The 17,776-nt window shown below is 33.5% G+C and overlaps 3 protein-coding genes across 11 annotated transcripts; 1 reads left to right on the top strand and 2 right to left on the bottom strand.

Annotated features, from left to right (window-relative positions):
* Positions 1-7: 7 nt before the first annotated feature.
* LOC145934703 (uncharacterized) lies at positions 8-3,110 on the bottom strand. Its single transcript, XM_083035362.1, has 5 exons — positions 2,982-3,110; positions 2,353-2,453; positions 1,159-2,151; positions 947-1,072; positions 8-847 (listed from the first exon to the last, which is right to left on the bottom strand). The coding sequence occupies exons 1-5, from the start codon at positions 3,081-3,083 to the stop codon at positions 580-582; spliced, it is 1,590 nt and encodes a 529-aa protein (XP_082891488.1). The 5' UTR covers positions 3,084-3,110; the 3' UTR covers positions 8-579.
* A 113-nt stretch (positions 3,111-3,223) lies between these two features.
* On the bottom strand, positions 3,224-11,101 carry Mks1 (Meckel syndrome, type 1). 2 transcript variants are annotated; one of them, XM_083035372.1, is made up of 6 exons: positions 10,261-11,101; positions 8,724-9,023; positions 7,984-8,392; positions 5,233-5,597; positions 4,918-5,096; positions 3,224-3,350 (listed from the first exon to the last, which is right to left on the bottom strand). In XM_083035372.1, exons 1-6 carry the CDS (start codon positions 10,335-10,337, stop codon positions 3,346-3,348), a joined length of 1,335 nt encoding a protein of 444 aa, XP_082891498.1. In that variant the 5' UTR covers positions 10,338-11,101; the 3' UTR covers positions 3,224-3,345. The 2 variants fall into 2 exon arrangements, with proteins under 2 accessions (XP_082891498.1, XP_082891499.1); XM_083035373.1 differs by lacking the exon at positions 3,224-3,350 and having other exon boundaries at positions 4,327-5,096; positions 10,261-10,352.
* Positions 3,426-17,352, top strand: Rho-4 (rhomboid-4). 8 transcript variants are annotated; one of them, XM_083035370.1, is made up of 7 exons: positions 3,426-3,528; positions 6,054-6,553; positions 12,791-12,869; positions 13,299-13,487; positions 13,632-13,744; positions 13,922-14,140; positions 14,282-17,352. In XM_083035370.1, the coding sequence occupies exons 2-7, from the start codon at positions 6,501-6,503 to the stop codon at positions 14,790-14,792; spliced, it is 1,164 nt and encodes a 387-aa protein (XP_082891496.1). In that variant the 5' UTR covers positions 3,426-3,528; positions 6,054-6,500; the 3' UTR covers positions 14,793-17,352. The 8 variants fall into 8 exon arrangements, with proteins under 8 accessions (XP_082891496.1, XP_082891489.1, XP_082891491.1 ...); XM_083035363.1 differs by having other exon boundaries at positions 13,632-14,140; XM_083035365.1 differs by lacking the exons at positions 3,426-3,528; positions 6,054-6,553 and adding exons at positions 11,480-11,965; positions 12,030-12,130 and having other exon boundaries at positions 13,632-14,140; positions 14,282-17,351.
* The last annotated feature ends 424 nt before the right edge of the window (positions 17,353-17,776 follow it).

The following is a 17,776-nucleotide window of genomic DNA, read 5'->3' on the forward strand; positions in this document are numbered from 1 at the left end:
ATATATAATTATATATATATATCGTTATAGAGAGAATATAAGTTACATAAAAATGACATAATATAAAATAGTAAAAATCAGTACAGAAAGAGAGTCAAAAGTCTTGTTATTACAGGTGCATATTGCTGCAGTGGATTTAGCCTCTTATTTATAGCAACGAGAAACTCTTAGTGTAGGATGATATATATATAATATATACATTTTATATATATAATATGTATATATATATAATATGTATACTTTTAGACTCTTAACTCTGAACTGTTCCACCGCAGCATTCACCGGGCAGCTCAATAAATTTTCTTACATACCCACAATGTTTACCGATCAATGGCAGAGTATTCTACAAAGTCCATGTCACACTTACCGCTACTAGAAGATTCTATTAATCATAGTTAACAGCAGTTATCAATTACAGACCAAACACATAAGCTTAAAGCGTTTTACTCGATTAAGATTCTGGCTAAATAATCTTTGTAAAATACTCTGAATCATTGTGCCTTTTAACTATTCAATAATCCAAGCAGATTACAAGATCCTCTTTGCAAGATATTCGAGTCATTCGCGAAAAATTCCTCTTTAACTATTAGCAATGTGAGTGGTATGTTCGTCACCACTTTCGGCGTAATCGTTCAGATTAATATTATGCTTGGCTTTGAAATCAGTCTTAAAATTTACCTGCTGGGTAGTAGCGTCCTCCTGGAATATCTCTGTGCAATGAAAGCTACCCTCGTTGCCAGTCTTTCCGTTTGTGTTGCTAATGGAACTATTGGAGTGAATCTCATTAAAATGTTTGTACAACATTAATGTTGTATTAAATTCTAGTTCGCATCCTGGTACTTTGCATCTGAAATATCGACTTTGCACGATTATTTATGCCACAGATTATACATCACTCATAATGATAGTGTGATATTATTAATATACCGCTTTATAAATACTTTACCGGAATACTTCATTGTTCTTGGCAGTTTGTACGACTGGCGACTTGGAATTGGCATGAATGTCCTGATAATGCTTCCATAAGCTAGTTACGTTATTTTCTTGCGCACCACATCCAGGCATTTTGCATCTATGGATACATATATATATATATATAATATATATTACTTGAATTATATAAATATTATTAACGCGTGTATATATGAGTGTACTTACATAAAGAAGCTGACAGTGGATGCCTTTCCTTGCTTTACTTTCAGCATTTGCTTGCCTGTATTCGAATTAATTGAATTTGTAACTAATTTATGACTGTCTTGATGATGACGATAGTGCGATATGTATTTGTACTTCTTCCCGCAACCGTTGATGTCGCATTTATATATTTCCTGTTTATACCTAGACATGCGTTGTTTCTTCGGAGTATATTCTTCGTCGTCCGAACAATTGCTGTTTGTTTCTATCGAGCTGTCTTCGATCTTCGAGTTCTCACGTTCGAAACCATTCCGAAAAACTCGCTCCAAATTACCCAAATCTATTCTATGCTCTTGATTTCGTAAATTTACATTATTGAACAACACTTCCGTTTTCATATTTTTCGTGATAGTTATATCACCATTTATATAAACAATGTTATTCTTGTCTTGCGTGCATTCCACTTGAAGAATTTCCTCGCATTTTGGTGTCACAGTGTCGTATTTTCGTAAGAAATTATCCTTAATTATAAGCAGGTCCTCCCCATCTTTAGAGAACTTATTAATACCATTCAAAGACTCATTATTCGAATATTCTTCACTCTTTGTAAGAGCTGTGATCTTATTCTGCTCATGACAAAAGTCATTCTTGGTCTGAATTTTAGTGTCGTTTCTAATGTGACAGCTTTCCTCGTTACTTCCATATTCTTCCTTTAAGGTAAAATTTTCGCTTGGCAGTTTTTCGTAACATCCTTCATCAGTCTTTTGCATGCCTTCTTCATCTATTGCATTTTCGGGGCCTTCAAAACAAATTATCTCAGGCTCCATTGGCAGTGTAGGTGGCTGTCTATGACAGCTCTCAATGTGTTCCTCAAGATTACTACTGGTAGTGTGCAAAGATCCACAATTGGTATATGGACATGCAAAAACGTTTGTTTCGTTGTTGTGCCATTCTTGATAATGTCGCCACATGCTACCTGGATCTGATAATTCTTCTCCGCAACCTGGCTCGCGACAACTATAAAAAATTTACAGATAGATATTAGAGAAACTTTATCCACAAAGATTCTTAGTTAAATATTATTGATTAATTATTTTGTAATAGATTTTTAATTAAAATGACATTTACAAATCTGTAAATATTTGTAATATTATCTATTTTATATAAAAGTATCTTTTCATCTATTTAATAAAAGTAGTAGATTTATTTCAAACTCACATAAATCGAATCTTTAAAGCCTCCAGCACCTCGTGTGTCTTATATTCATCTTGATTAGTGAATATCTTACCGCAACCTCGTTGTTTGCAAGTATATACTTCCTATGTATTGGAAATTAATTTCAGTGTTAGTGAGATTTCTCATTAGACGTATGTAACAAGAATTTAAAACATTGCAATCTTAATGAGTGCTGACAATGTAAATATTGCAAAATATATTCTGCATTAATTATATAGTTCACATTAATAAATGTAAGGATTATTTTCTTACTTTCAGCATCAAGATTTGAACACATTAGGATTCTAAAAGACTAATACTTGATAGATTTTAATATAATCAAATGATACAAGCTAATTTTGATTAATTCTCTGATTCAAATATATATAAATAAATATCTATTTCTTAATAAAACACAATATATACAAAAGAATGAAGTCAATTATTGCTTTACGCATTGCAGGCGTTTCTAAACGAATTTTGAGAATGTTATTGAGTTGGCGCCAAAGAATGAAACAAATAGACGAGGCAAAATCTTTGTTTTTACACCTGTTTCGGTTTATTACACTATTTGTTTTGGCTTAGGGGTCATCGACCCCACGCGACCAATGGCTCCTTCGTGCGAGCTTCACCTTTTTCGGCGCGATTTCCTCGATGGTGCGATTCCGCGAGACGAATCTGATGACGCTGACCTCCGTGGGTCGGTCGGCACACGTTTCCGTACCCTGGCCCATCTCGCGCGCGGAGGAGACTCGCCAGAAAAGCGGCTGCGAGAGAGCAAGGACAGGACGACGAGTTCACTCTCCCTCACTCGACTCGCGCGAGCTCACATAACCTATATCCTCGTATGACGGCAGGTTTGACGGAAAAAATCTCGCCTTTGCTGAATGAAGCTTGACGGTTCCTCGACGGGGTCGAGTCGCGGTGTCCAGGTCGACCGAGCGCGCTCTCGATTACGCACGGAAACGCGCCGTCCAAATTCCACCTCACATATCGTCAATCTGTCAATAATAACAATTATTTGTATGTTGTCATGTCAGTGCGCGGAGCGGAGCGGAATTGCGGAATTCCCGGTCGTTGTTACAGCGGTGACGGAGGAACGAATCCCCGCGCATGCGCGGCAGCGCGAACGCTAGCAGACGCTGTTTAGATCTCGTCTCACGGCTGCTTTCCAAAACGGTAATGAAAATCTATAATTTTTATATATGTTATACATTATATTAATTTTTCCACCACTATATATATATATATATAAAGGCTTTAAAAATTCGATTTTTGTGAGTTTAAAATAAAATTTATTACTTGTATTGAATAGAGACAAAAAAAGTAAAAGAAAGATTTAAAATCAGGAAGCTTTTTTTTTAATCTTATTTTTGTAGTATTTCAAAATTCAAATTTAAATATTTCTTAATTAAAATTTTAATTATGCTTAGAAATGACAAAAGTATCAAAAGAATTATATAATAATAATGATATAATATATAAATCATATAATCAGCAAAGTATGAATCAAAATTCCAAGAATTGTGATTTCAGGAATTTATAAATTTTTTATTTACTGCTTTTAAATAGCGAAAAACTCTTGAAAATCGATAAAGAATCGAGCGAATAGAATATAGGAGTGGCACAAATTTAAATTTTATATTATCCATAGTTGGAAATTATTAACAACTGATAATGAAACAATGTAATTTATCTTTTGCTTAGTATTTTGCGGTTTATAAAAAAAACTAGAGATATTGAGAAATTTATCAGAATTAAAAAGAGATAGCAAGAATTAAAATTCCAAGAATTTGCTAATAATTAAATATTAAATTAATATTCAATTTATTATAATAATTTATTATATTAATATTATGTTAATATTATTGAAACACACAAATTGTGTATATATTGTACAGTATAAAAAACTATTAAAAATTTTTTTTTAATTATGTATTATTTCAGTAGCATTTTCTTGACAAAAAGTTTTGAAACATAAAACAAAAATAATATAAAATATAGTATAAAATACAATATAAAAGTTTATTCTAAAATATGCACACACTCACACATAGATTATATATACACCTTACATATCCATACTGAAAGAAATTTTACTATGAGTAAAAATTTGCCTGGCATTTCTCGTGTGTCATTTGCTGACTCTATCAGTCATCCATTGTCCAAAAGTTAACACTAACTGTACAATATATATGTTATTATACATATATATATATTAAATTAATTATTAACTTATTTATTACATCTCTACTGTATATAGAGATTTATATTTTATTTAAATATTATCTTTATTAATCAGTCTTTTTAATTGTCATATTATTTGAGATAATATTTTTTATAGAAATATCTAGGAACTAATCGTTCTTATTCGTATCATGCGTTCCTTAGCCGCTTTGAATTGTTCAAGAACATTTTCAACATTATTGATAAGCGCATCGGTGTTTACTCTATCGGTTTCATAATTAAAATGTTTCGTGTGTGTACCATTTTGATTGACAATATTCATATTAATTTTAATATCTCCACTTGATACAATCCTTAAATTTGATTTGTCTAATACTTTACCCTCATGCGCCATTGGAATACTGCAATATGTTATATCTTCGAGCTCGTAAGAACCACCAATAAAAAATCGTCTCAACGCGTCGATGATATTATCTTTTGCACGCCATGTAGGAATTGTAAATTTATATGTACCAGATGTCATTGGTATTGGTAACGCTGCGTATCCTTCTATTCGATACCTATATTGAGATTAATATTTTTTAAATTAATAATTTCATTTAAAAAATAAAAAAAAAAAGAATTATATGCAAGTAACGTAAAACATTATCAACTTAAATAGAAATCAATATCGACAAATAAAGCTTTATTCTTTACCTAGTCCAACTATCTAGAGACGCCACGGAGAATAATAAACGAGGCCAAAGTATTGTCGATGTATTGCCACTTAATTGTTGAGAGTCATTCGATGGATAATGCAAGGATATATCGGTACAATAACTAAAATGCGCCGATCTATTTTCTAAATGGCACCTTTGCGTTCTTCCGAATAATCTCTCTTTCTGTTTTGTAGTCCAATGTTGCGGCAAATCGATGAAATAGGTAATAAACAATCCGTCATAAGAGAAACCATGAGCTGACACAATGTCCAAGCTTAAAAATAGCGTAGATAAATTCCCCGATGGCAATTGTAGTTCCTTGTATAACTCTACTTCTTTATAAGATAGCTGTTGTTGTATCTCCTGCAACGAGAAAAATTATTAATATTCAATTAATAATTAATATTTAAATAATTTACAATCAATCTATACAGCTTGATAATTTTTGACTGCATTTATCGCGAAGTATATTTAATTTTTAAAATGTCAAAAATTTCTTTACATCTTTAATTATTTGAAAAAATATATATGGAACTCCTACATAATGCAAGTACATAAATTTCTGTAAAGAAATGTAAGAGGAATCGCTTTTGTTAACGACGACATTTGCTGAACAAGCAAATGTTCAAATTATAAGACAATGTTTCAAGCACATTCTAATACAATCTGTATGCATTATTTTATTATATCGCGCAAAATAAAATTCGCTAATCCGATGCCGCCACTTTGCAGCGAAGTGCAACGATGTGCAAACGTGTAGATTACTCCTCTATTAGCGCTATACAATCGTATATGAAAGCCGTTTCTGTGTGTTTGCAGATATACTCCTGCCCCACTGTGCACAGTGTAAACTATATATACACACGTATAGGCTGATAGCACTAACATACAACCTCATGGCAGAGAGTGTTCAACAAGACATTCAGAGAACCATAGGATTCAGTTGATCGTGAGTAGTGCGGTGGTTAACTTGGGTCGTAATGAATATAATATATGTGCGCGTATCGATACACTTGACGTTAATTGCACATTAATATATCCACGATAACAGTTTCGATAACAGTTTCTTCGCGAATAATTTAATTATGCGCGAAAAAGTACAATAAAATCGATGGGCCGCAAAATCGTTTGAATGTGTCTTGAACGATCGGATGAAGAGGGATGGAACGGCGGTGCGAATTGACGGATTATCTTCTCGAAGATGCCATAATCTCCGGGCGAGGATAATTTTTGCAGCAATAAATTCGACGCGACAATCAAATCATCATGTTCTATCCGCAGAGAGCGATGCGACAAATGTCGGAAATCTCCTACGTAGGGTATGTATCCTTTTTTATGATTAAGTTTTTGTGACAAAGTTTTTGATAAGTTGTAGATAACTCGCGTAATTATAGGTAATAAGCAAATGTAATATAAATTTTTCTCCGCATTTTACTGAATAAACGCCAAGAGTTGCCGATATCGCGTCGTATCGCGGCGAACTTGCCGCGATTTTTCGCAGCTCCCGAATCGAGTTAATAACAATTGTGCTCGCTTAGAAGTGAGTGGATAAACGCATATGTCAAATTGCTTCATCGTCTTCAATTCGATAAACAACACTGTATCGTGTTCTGCACGTGCCGCCTCACCGTTTGTCCATACATCTGACCGAATATTACAGCATAATATAATCGAGAACACGAAAATTTGACGAGTATTTAAAACCGTGTTATTTTAATTATGTATGATATTTTTTCTTATATATATAATTATATAGTACTGTATATATAAATTAGTTTCTTTATTAATTGATTTTACTTATTATTTTTGGCTAATTGCTACTATATTTTCCTCGGAAACATATCATACTATTGTCATGGTAAATATTAATGACTTCGATAAATAAAATTAATACAATTAGTATAATTTTTTCATTTTTCAGCGATGTATATTTCTTTAAATATCATGCATCTTTATGCAATTAATAAGAGGTATTTATGATAAACATTTTTAACTGTAACTTTAACTGTTTAAATATTGACGTTTGTGCAAATAATCCGCAATCGTCATCGTTGACAATTCCCATAATTGCATCATATGTGTGCCTTATTACACATTTATTTTTTGCGGAGTAACGATGACGAGCAACATACTATACGAACTTTTGATTTCAATACAGCAATTTACTCTATTAAATAATATTAAATACTCTATTAAATAATAATTTTCATGGAAAGTATATTAGTATAAATGCGTATTTTTTTGTGATCTCTTCTAGGATTAACATGTATAATATCAATAATCTTAAATTAAAGAGTCATACTATAAATTAAATTGATAATTTTGTAATAAAATATAAAATATATAAAAACGTAAATTTTTATTTTTGCGTATTACTGTTTGCTTCGTCTATGCTTGTGTGCAAACAATATACGTATACATTATACGTTTTATGTGATATAATATTAAAATTATTAAATCTGAGATGGAATTGTACTATTATCATTAATATTATACCATGACAATTAATATTATCGTAAATACAATAATATGTGTTATACGAAAGAGTGAAAAAAGAGAGATGAATCAGAGTCGGAGAACAGGATCTCCGGATATAAATGTAACTGCCGCCTAAGCGGATGTCGCTCGGGAATACCGAGAATGGATTTTCCACGAAAAGATTTGATCTTTTCGATGTGGTGCTCGCGCGGTGACGCGAAAGCTTGGAATGCCGCGAGAAATCGTCCGTCGCAAATAGCTGCATACTTACACGCCGCGTAGCTTCACGTTGCTCCTGCAGTTCCGTCGACGTCGGACTCGCGGAAACGTGCTCGATCCGATAATTGAATTTGACGTCGTGGCTGTTGGTGACACTGTAGTGTCGCTCGTCGTCGATCGTGAAATCGGGACTAATCATCAGTAGTTTGCGCGCCCTGTCATAAGTCACGGAGCAGAGCAGCGTCTCCGAGTCGGCCGATCCGCTGGTCGCGGGCTCGTCTTTGCGAGACAGATCGGCCATAATATGCATGCTGATGCGTTCGGTGTAGAGATAATGGCTCGATCGGATCCTGGCGTTCATCGATCTGTCATCCAGCACTCTCTTATTGTATCGCTCCTGGAAGGGCTTACGATTCTGCAGAATCGGCAGCGCGGTTTGATTCTTCAGCGACAGATACGACCTGCAGGAAGCATTATTTATCAAATTAAATTGTTAAAAAATTATATTTTTTCGCTGGATTCCATATATGAAACCCTTGTAGAAGATAAAGTTGAGTTCTATAGAAAATATAGAAGCTCTCTATTTATAAATTACGAGTACAAAAACTTACTTTTTTAATAATCAGAAATAAAATAAAATTTAAAAATATATAAAATATGTTTTATTAATAATTCATGTAAGTTGTGAATCGAATTAAGCTATCCAAATTACCTAGCTGATAAAAAATGACAGGCTATTTAAAATAAAAATTATCAAATATAAATTATCTAAAAAAAGTTACAAATCCCTGCCTGTAAGGTGTTGTCAAAAGATCGTCATCGGGGTAATAAGAGTCGTTTTCTGTGTAGGAATATAATCGGGCACCCTCTAGCTGCTCGTCGCTGATACGTTGATGATACTCCCGCTGACAATCAGTCAGACAATTCTTCTCGTCCGCATAGAAATCTATCTCGAATGGACCGAATACCTTCTCCTGCCAGTTAAAAATACGATCCTCATTCTCCAAGAAATTAGAGTCTCTGGTCTCGCCGCCTTTGGACTCCTCGGCTAACAGCTCGGCCAGCGGAGATCTCTGCTGCGCGACTCGCACTCTGAAACAACAAACGAACGCTGATGAAATGATATCTGGTGTAAATCGGAAAAGATGATCCGGGGCCACATATATGTGTGCCGATTCCGCGAAAACGCGAGAAATTTAACATTGCTATTCCATCTGTGTGTGATTATAATTGTAAAAATTTATAGCTTCATATAATTTTTATGAGTAAGGGACTTTGCAAATTTTCTCGGTACAATAAAAAAGTATTAAGATGCGACAGATATAAATATTTCTTGAAAATATACCTAAATAAATTAAAAAATATTTCACAATACTTGTTGAAATTTCCTTTCTCTATCGTTGTCTATTGAAGACAATGTAAAAATCTTGGAATTCCCCGCTGAAAAATAACGAGTCAATTCGTAAAAAAAAAAAGAAAGAAACAAAGAATCTAATTATATCTCGAAACAAAACATATTCGTAATTACGATTGCAAATATCAGGCGGCAAAAGAAAGGTGATACACGCAATATTATGTAATATGACATCGGCGATTTTACGTTTTCACACGCATCGACACAAGCAACTTCACCTTCCATTTTGACCTTCGCGTCTTTAATCTTCGCAGAGTTCTGGAATGCGGAATTGTCTACAATAATGTATAAAGATTGTTTAATTCAGTATTAATCACGTGAAGAAAATTAAGAAGAGTTTAATGACGAGCGTATGAAACATGAGATAAAATTAAATAAAAAAACAACGAGACCTTGCGTTTTGATTGATTATATATAAACGTGTTTAGATAAGTCTAATGGATGAGAGAAGTTGAATTGATACATCGCAAAACATAAACGGAAAATTAATGCATCACATAAATACGCGGCTTCTTCGTAACCTTCACGCCTTTGGAAGAGAGTCTCATATACCGGTTTATATCAGATATGCAGAATTGTCTGCAACACGAAGATCTTTTTATAATCTAAGAGATCGAATATAAAGAAAATTATCAACTCTATGCATATCAAATATTTAAAAATTCACAAAATTTCCTGCGATCCGATTTTTCAGTCGATATATATATATATATATATTTACTTTTTTAAATTAAATTCTATCTCATAAATTAACTTCATATATTATAATGTAAAGTAAAAAATAATTTAACATAAAAACGCATTTTCTCTCACATGTAAAGTGAGAAATTTAACGCTCAAACGTGAGTTACTAATTTTAATTACTAAGTGCATATCTTAGGTTAATATAAAAGAATTCGACGATATATTATATACCTCATCTTCAAATTATGTATCGGTTCATTCACTCTGTAACTCGCAGCTAGTTTCATTTTCTCCCCTTTGTTCGACATTCTTAGATTGTCGTATCAATTATTAATGAGACGTTTTGATTATTGCAAAGTAAAATCGGGACGCTGAAATGAGCTACAGCTGATCGTCAAGTGAGCCAACTGTTTGTTGATTCGTTCGTTGCTAGGCAACTTCACTGCTGACATATAAAGCAAATTAGCGCGAAATTTGAGATGTTTACTGAATACAAACTCTTTGATTTTTCTTATTGACAAGTTAATTATTGCACACAGCAGCAAAATTCATATCATCCAAACAATATGTCATCATGACAGGCAAATTTTTTTTCATATACTTTTTGCGTGCGAAGAGTCTCATCTTTCATCTCTTTTTTGTAAAACGTCATTAGCGAATTTCCGATGAGTCAGTGTGTAATGCGCCAAGTTAATACTTCAGGAAATAATGAATGTCGTAGCTCTCGTCTCGATAGATGAGGAGTATTCTTGGCATAAACTAGCTGCGTAATAATATTGATATGTGTGTGTATGTGTGTGTGTTGCATATGCAAAATCTTGAATTGTCTCGAATACATCCTGTATCCGTATAAGAAAGAAGTTACTCGAATAAAGCTGAAAAATCTCCTCTAATCCTCAAGTCCCATATATCTAGACTCCATTATCTGGACCATTTATTATCTATCCATCCTGTAGCAATGTATAATTAAAATGGAACCTTGTTAAATAACGCACAAAATATCCCTTCCATACGTGCTAAACGCACGTGAGCGGGAGTGTCTGTTTTTCCGTATATTGAAAAATAATGTATAAAATATATGATACTACCTGAATTTTATGGTTTTTGGGAGTGAATAAGCAATGCGTTCAGAGCCCCGAACCGTGTGCTATTAAGAGATTCCACTGTAAAAAAAGAAATATAGCCTCATACACAGAAAAAGAGAGAGAAGGAGGGAGAGAGAGAGGGAGGGAGAGAGAGGGAGGGAGAGAGAGAGAGAGAGAGGGAGGGAGAGAGAGAGAGAGAGGGAGGGAGGGTAGAGAGAGAGGGGGAGAGAGAGAGGGAGGGAGGGTAGAGAGAGAGAGAGAGAGAGAGAGAGAGAGAGAGAGAGAGAGAGAGAGAGAGAGAGAGAGAGAGAGAGAGAGAGAGAGAGAGAGAGAGAGAGAGAGAGAGAGAGAGAGAGAGAGAGAGAGAGAGAGAGAGAGAGAGAGAGAGAGAGAGAGAGAGATACACGTGCGAAAACAATTGATTGAAGAAAGAAGCTATTGAAAAAGGAAAGAGAAAAAGAAGCAAGTGTATACAGTGTCACGCGAAACAATTCGGCTGAAAAAAAGAAATACCCGAAAAGGGGACCCTATATCTCTATTGTTTTATCAATCGGAGGGAAAAAAAAGGACAAGGCGCAATTGTCAAAGAAAAGGTCAAAAACCTGAAAGAGGCTAATTAACTTCCTCGTATGTATACTTTCTCATGATTTTCGCATCTTCGTCGAGCCAATAATTACGCGAGAATGTATTTTATCGCGAGAAGATCCGGTCGTTTCAAGTACCGTTACGTTTGTTAAAAGTTAAAATACACACGCAAAGCGGTTAAACCTGCGAGTGGAATCGAGCGTGAAAAATTCGATCTGTCCCTGAAGAGGGAAAGAGACTCTCGGTAGAGAGAAACGCGGTAAAAGGTCAGTGACACGTCTCTCTCGATGCATCCTCTCATTCTCTCATCTTCTCTCTTTCTCTTTCAAGATTTTCAGGAGTCTTCTGTCAATCGCGCGATACAGGGTCAAGTTCCTCCGCCTCCGTCATCGAGCTCGGTTCGGCCTGCCAAGATCAGCGACAGCGTGAAGGTTAGGATATGTCATTTATATACATGATGATCGCACGCATCGTGTGACAGGCGACACTCGTCGGCGGGAGCAACGTGGTGAACAGATCGGCTTTATCGATTTCCCGCGGCGCGTATCTCTGCCCGAGATAAGGGGAAATGTGTCATCATGTTATCGGGCACCGAATGACTGCCCAATCCAATATGTAGTACACGAGTTTAATGCGGCGAAGTGTGTGTGTGTGTGTATGCGTGAGGTTACTGCGACCTCCTGTTTGTAGAGTAGAGTAGTTTCGGGTACGCACAGGCGAGAGAAGAGTCACGCCTTTTCCTCGAGCGCCTGTTTCTCAGGTAAAACGTGTTCCTCTGTTAACGTGCTCTGCACGATTTCTAGGAGACGCTCGAGTTCGTCTGGTAGTTCTGTCAGTCTTTCAGGTGCGTCCTGACCGGCAGGAATAGGGAGTATCTTCTCTCACGGTGTCTATTCTCGAGAGAGACTCCTTAGATATTCTTTATAATCATTAGTAAATAAATTATATTAGAGAGCGAGAGGTAATGGATGCAGTATTTTGACAGAAATTCGACAGAGATTGATTCATATGGATACTATAAATATGTGCTCATTTATTAAAGATCTGCGTGGAATATCTGTGTGCTAACGCATGTAATATTTACTTTGCAGAGGTTTCAAATTGATAAGAATGTCAACTAATCGAGAGGGCGAAACTGCAGTGACCATCCCACTGCAGTATAATGAAGCTGTAAGTAATGTTTTGTCAGTGTATTTGACTTCTCGAAAGAGATATAAAACATCTTTTAAGAAATGTGTGTAAACTATTCACAGTTTTTGATTAATCACTGTATTACAATATATTTATTATATATTGTATTGCGAGATTTCATTCTTTTCTATATAATTATGTGTGTCAGTTTATACACACACACACACACACACATATACATAGTTTTATTTTCAAATGACTCATACATATGGCAATGTCATGTATATGAGTCATTTGTAAAACTATAAATATGAAAGATATTATTCCTATACTATTGATATATTATTGATTACATTTGATCACCACCTAAGGCTATTTATAAAAAATACTAATGTTTGTGTTAAATACTTGTATTTATGTAAAAATATGAATGTTTAAATTATTAAATTATTCTTTCTTATTTTACAGCATTGGAAAGCTATTTTTGAAAAGTATGACCTCGACGGAGATGGAAAAATATCGCTACAAGAGTTAAAAGCGATGGTATGTGGTACAGAATTTTGCAACGATATTCCCACTGGAGTAATTCACAAAATAATGCATAAGGCAGATCTGGATGAATCTGGTTACTTGGAATATCCAGAATTTATAGCAATGGTTGGTCAGAGTTAATTTTAGAATTTTTTGAAAATTGCTGTGTATTAAAAATTGTTTTTCTTTTTTTCCATGATAACAAGAAATACATATTATAATGTTACAAAGAATTGTCGATTGTAACTCATCCTTTCTCTTATTATTCAGATCCACAGAAAGGACATGCAAGGTATATTTGGACACCTCGTGCAACGATACGTGCAATCTGTGATACCTCAACGACCAACCCGTACGATGAGGCAAACTTCTGTGGGCTCGAGGTATTATCCTCAGCGACAAATCAGTATTGTAATGCACACACCACCACCTCCTCCTTCTCCTTCGGGCTTCGGCGATTCTCCCCAGGCGGTTATGCTTAGTAGTCGCCGCCGTTCTGCACGTATTACCGATCTACAGCCACAAACAAGTACAATAACGGAAACTTCTTTGTACTCTAGCGACTATCCGGATGGGCTGTACGAAGATGAGTACAGCTGTCGACCGCCGGCTGTAGCAATGATAATCATATCGATAATAGAAATCATTTTGTTCATATATGATGTGATTAAGCATAAATCTCTTTCTGTAGAAGGCCCGGCAGCTACATTATTTATTTATAATCCACACAAGAGATACCAAGCCTGGCGGTATCTAACGTATATGTTTGTGCACGTTGGGTACGAATACATTTTAATCAATACAATTTATAGCTTATACAATTTCCACAGAAACATTAGAATTATTCTTTATTAGATTTATTAATTTATAAGTATATATATTTTAAACGTATTTCTAAACTTGTGTCTTATATTTTGTAGAATCTTCCATTTGGTCGTTAATTTACTGGTACAAATTATGTTGGGCATTCCGCTAGAGATGGTTCACAAATGGTGGAGAGTACTGATAATATACATAGCCGGAGTGGTGGCTGGCTCGCTCGGGACATCCGTCTCGGATCCAACAGTTTATTTGGCTGGTGCATCGGGCGGTGTGTACGCGTTGATCACCGCTCACGTGGCGACCATCATAATGAATTGGTCGCAAATGGAATTCGCCGTCTTGCAACTGTTAGTGTTCCTCGTTGTCACGAGCGTCGACGTCGGTCAGGCCGTCTACAATCGTTATGTTCTCGACACCAACGACCAAGTCGGTTATGTGGCCCATTTAGCAGGCGCTATAGCGGGACTTCTAATCGGCATAAACATCCTTCGAAATCTTGAAGTACAAACTTGGGAGAAAATCGTTTGGTGGGTCAGCATGTTCACTTTTACGGGTCTCATGACCGCGGCTATTTTGTGGAACGCATTATACACCTCGTATTACGAATGATACTCCAAGTATTTATCGGTATTTATCGCGTTCGAGTCATTTGTGTTTTACGCATATGACTCGAACGTATTATTATTAAAAGAGAGTAGAGAGAGACCAAACCTGCCTTGCCTATTGTATGTATATATCATACAAATTCATTATTTATATAAAAATATATATACACACATATATATATATGAGATATTATGTAAAATAATATAAAAATTTAGAATAGATAGATAGTATATTTTCATACAGACGTTATTATGCGCGCGTAAAGAAATGAGATTTGAATTTGCAATTCTGTATTGCTATATTTATACGTGTGTATTATTATTAATAATACAATATTTTTTAAGTACACATTTTCGAGAGCAAATAGTAAAACATCGTATTCTGTGATACTTTTGCTATACATGTGTTAGCAACAAGAATAGATGTGCATACAATTATTCACAAATTAATTGAATAATCATATCAAAGCTAGGCGCGGAATTAGTAATATTTTTGTTTTAAAACTATTGTCTCATTGTTTGAAAATACATGAAGAAAAACTACCTCTATCAATACATTATAATAATTATTGCATAAAACGTCAATTATTTTTTAATATATATCATATAAACTACATATTGTGTATTTTCAATTATTTTCAATATAGAACTTAATAATCTGCACAAATTACAATGTTGAATTGCCAAATAAGAATATATTTTATACATACACACATACATATATAAAGAAATTACTATTGATACTTTTATATAAAATTTGAAGACGTCATATATATTTATAATTCAGGTAAAACTATCATAAAAAATTATCATTTTACGAGTTTGTTAGATAAAAAGAATATGTATAATTCATAATGTGCATATACTCTGATTTAAAAATAATTGAGATATTATCTATCCATAAGATAAAATATATACATTGTACAAAAAAGGGCAATATTTTTAAATGCAATGTTTATATAATTTGTTTCTAAATAGACACACACACACACACACACACACACACACACACACACATGAATATTGCTATTAATAATTATTTGAAAACAAAATGTAACATAAAACTGCCTACATTCCAATAATAATGTAAACAACCTTTATGAAAACAAAAATTCTATTAAATCTTTGTACAGATTGTGACTATATGATTGTAGATACAGAAACATATGGGAAGAAACAATTTTTGGAAAGATTCTGAGATTTATGAATATTACTATAATTGTACACACAGGATTTATTTAATGTATATATCCGGTTTCAAGATAAAAGCGGATATAATAATTTATTAAACAATTTTACTACTTTGAATATATTTAATACAAAAAACTGAAAAAGAGTAAGTCCTTTGTGTTCAAACTATGCATTATAATGCTATTTATAAATGATAAATGTAAAAACTATGTACTGTATTTTCGATTAGACTGATAAGAGACAAGAATTTTATTCCTATTCATCTATCTATTTGAACAAAGGATATATCTCTATGAATATCTCAGAGTTTAGAAACTGTTAACTATACTTTGTCTTAATTTATCTTAATTGTTTGATGCAGTGGTCATTGCGCAGGCAACTGTAATGTATATGTAACTCCAATGAAGTGTCTCATTTTAAATGAATCCTCTCAAAATTTTGTTTTTAATTTTAGAAAAAATATTTCATACAAAAGTTGTACAGTTTGGAAGGGAACAAGTTATGAAATAAAATCATCAATTTTTGAAGATTAATTTTTTTTAAGATTACGTAAAAGTCACTTTTTATTTCTTAAATGAGATATCTTATTTTTGACAGCAGATACTTGCAGTTAATGTTAAAACATTTCCAAAGATCTATTGTCTCCATTTTTAATAAGATTTTGCATCATGAATTTCTCGATATTAAAATTACAATTTTTCGAAAATTGATTTCATTATTATTTGTTTTTCTCTCCAGACTAGATAATATTTTTGTCTGATACGTTTTTTTCTACAATTGAATTTAATTCAGAAAGCGATAAATAAAGACAGCTATTATAGGTGTAGAATGCTTTTTTGTTTCTTAAGTACTTTATGGATATCACTTAGTATTGGCTCAAATATAATATTTATGGTGAGAGTCTTATGAAATACAAATTGATTTCATAAAGATACACAGTCTTAGATGTAAGGTAGTATATTTATAAAGTTGTATCTACTTCTCATTTATACATATTTTAATGCACTTGTATCATTTTTCATATATAAGTGCCTTGTGAATGTAATCTTCATTGTACAATACGTAATTTTAATAGATAAGACGAGTGAGTTTTGACCATGAAAAATGTAAATATTCCTGTTTTATATACTAAATAGTTTAATAAGTTTATATAGATTTATATAATTTTTCATAACAGATTTCAATGGAAATGTTTACATTTATTATACAACGAAGCTACGAGAATATTCATAACGCACATATGTATATTTTGTATGCGCTTTATATAAAAACGAAATAAAGTGATAAAGTAATCTGATAATTATACAATAGTAATTAGTTTTTGTTCACACACAAAAGGCGACAAAACTATTATTTGTAAATTTTTTAATTTATATGTCATACAAAAATACAACATCATGTTTCTATTCGTAGGAAATAAAGTAATTATTTTTGATTAAAACAATTGTCTAAACCTAGTGAAAACACGCGTGAAAACGTGTTTGACACGTGCTTTCCCGTACACAGACTCCCGCCAATATTCTTCAAAATATAATCCAGTGGAAAGAAAAACGAAAATTGTTAATATATAATATTAATAACATGCAGCAGCTTCCTAGAAAAGCGCGTTCTATGCGGACAAAATTGTATCTTCTCAATCCATATGTTTACGTACACAGTGTGTTTATCTTTTACGTGTTAATGATCGATAATGTAGTTTACTAGCTGTAATGATTACCTTTTAGGGTGCATTTTCACTTGACGCTGTGACGCTGGATTTCAGCGTCAAGCATCAATAAAAACAAATTGACGTTAGCG

This window comes from Prenolepis imparis, unplaced genomic scaffold (assembly GCF_030444845.1).
Source record: "Prenolepis imparis isolate NDT839.2.m4 unplaced genomic scaffold, iyPreImpa1.0 SCAF_4, whole genome shotgun sequence".
Lineage (NCBI taxonomy): Eukaryota > Metazoa > Arthropoda > Insecta > Hymenoptera > Formicidae > Prenolepis > Prenolepis imparis.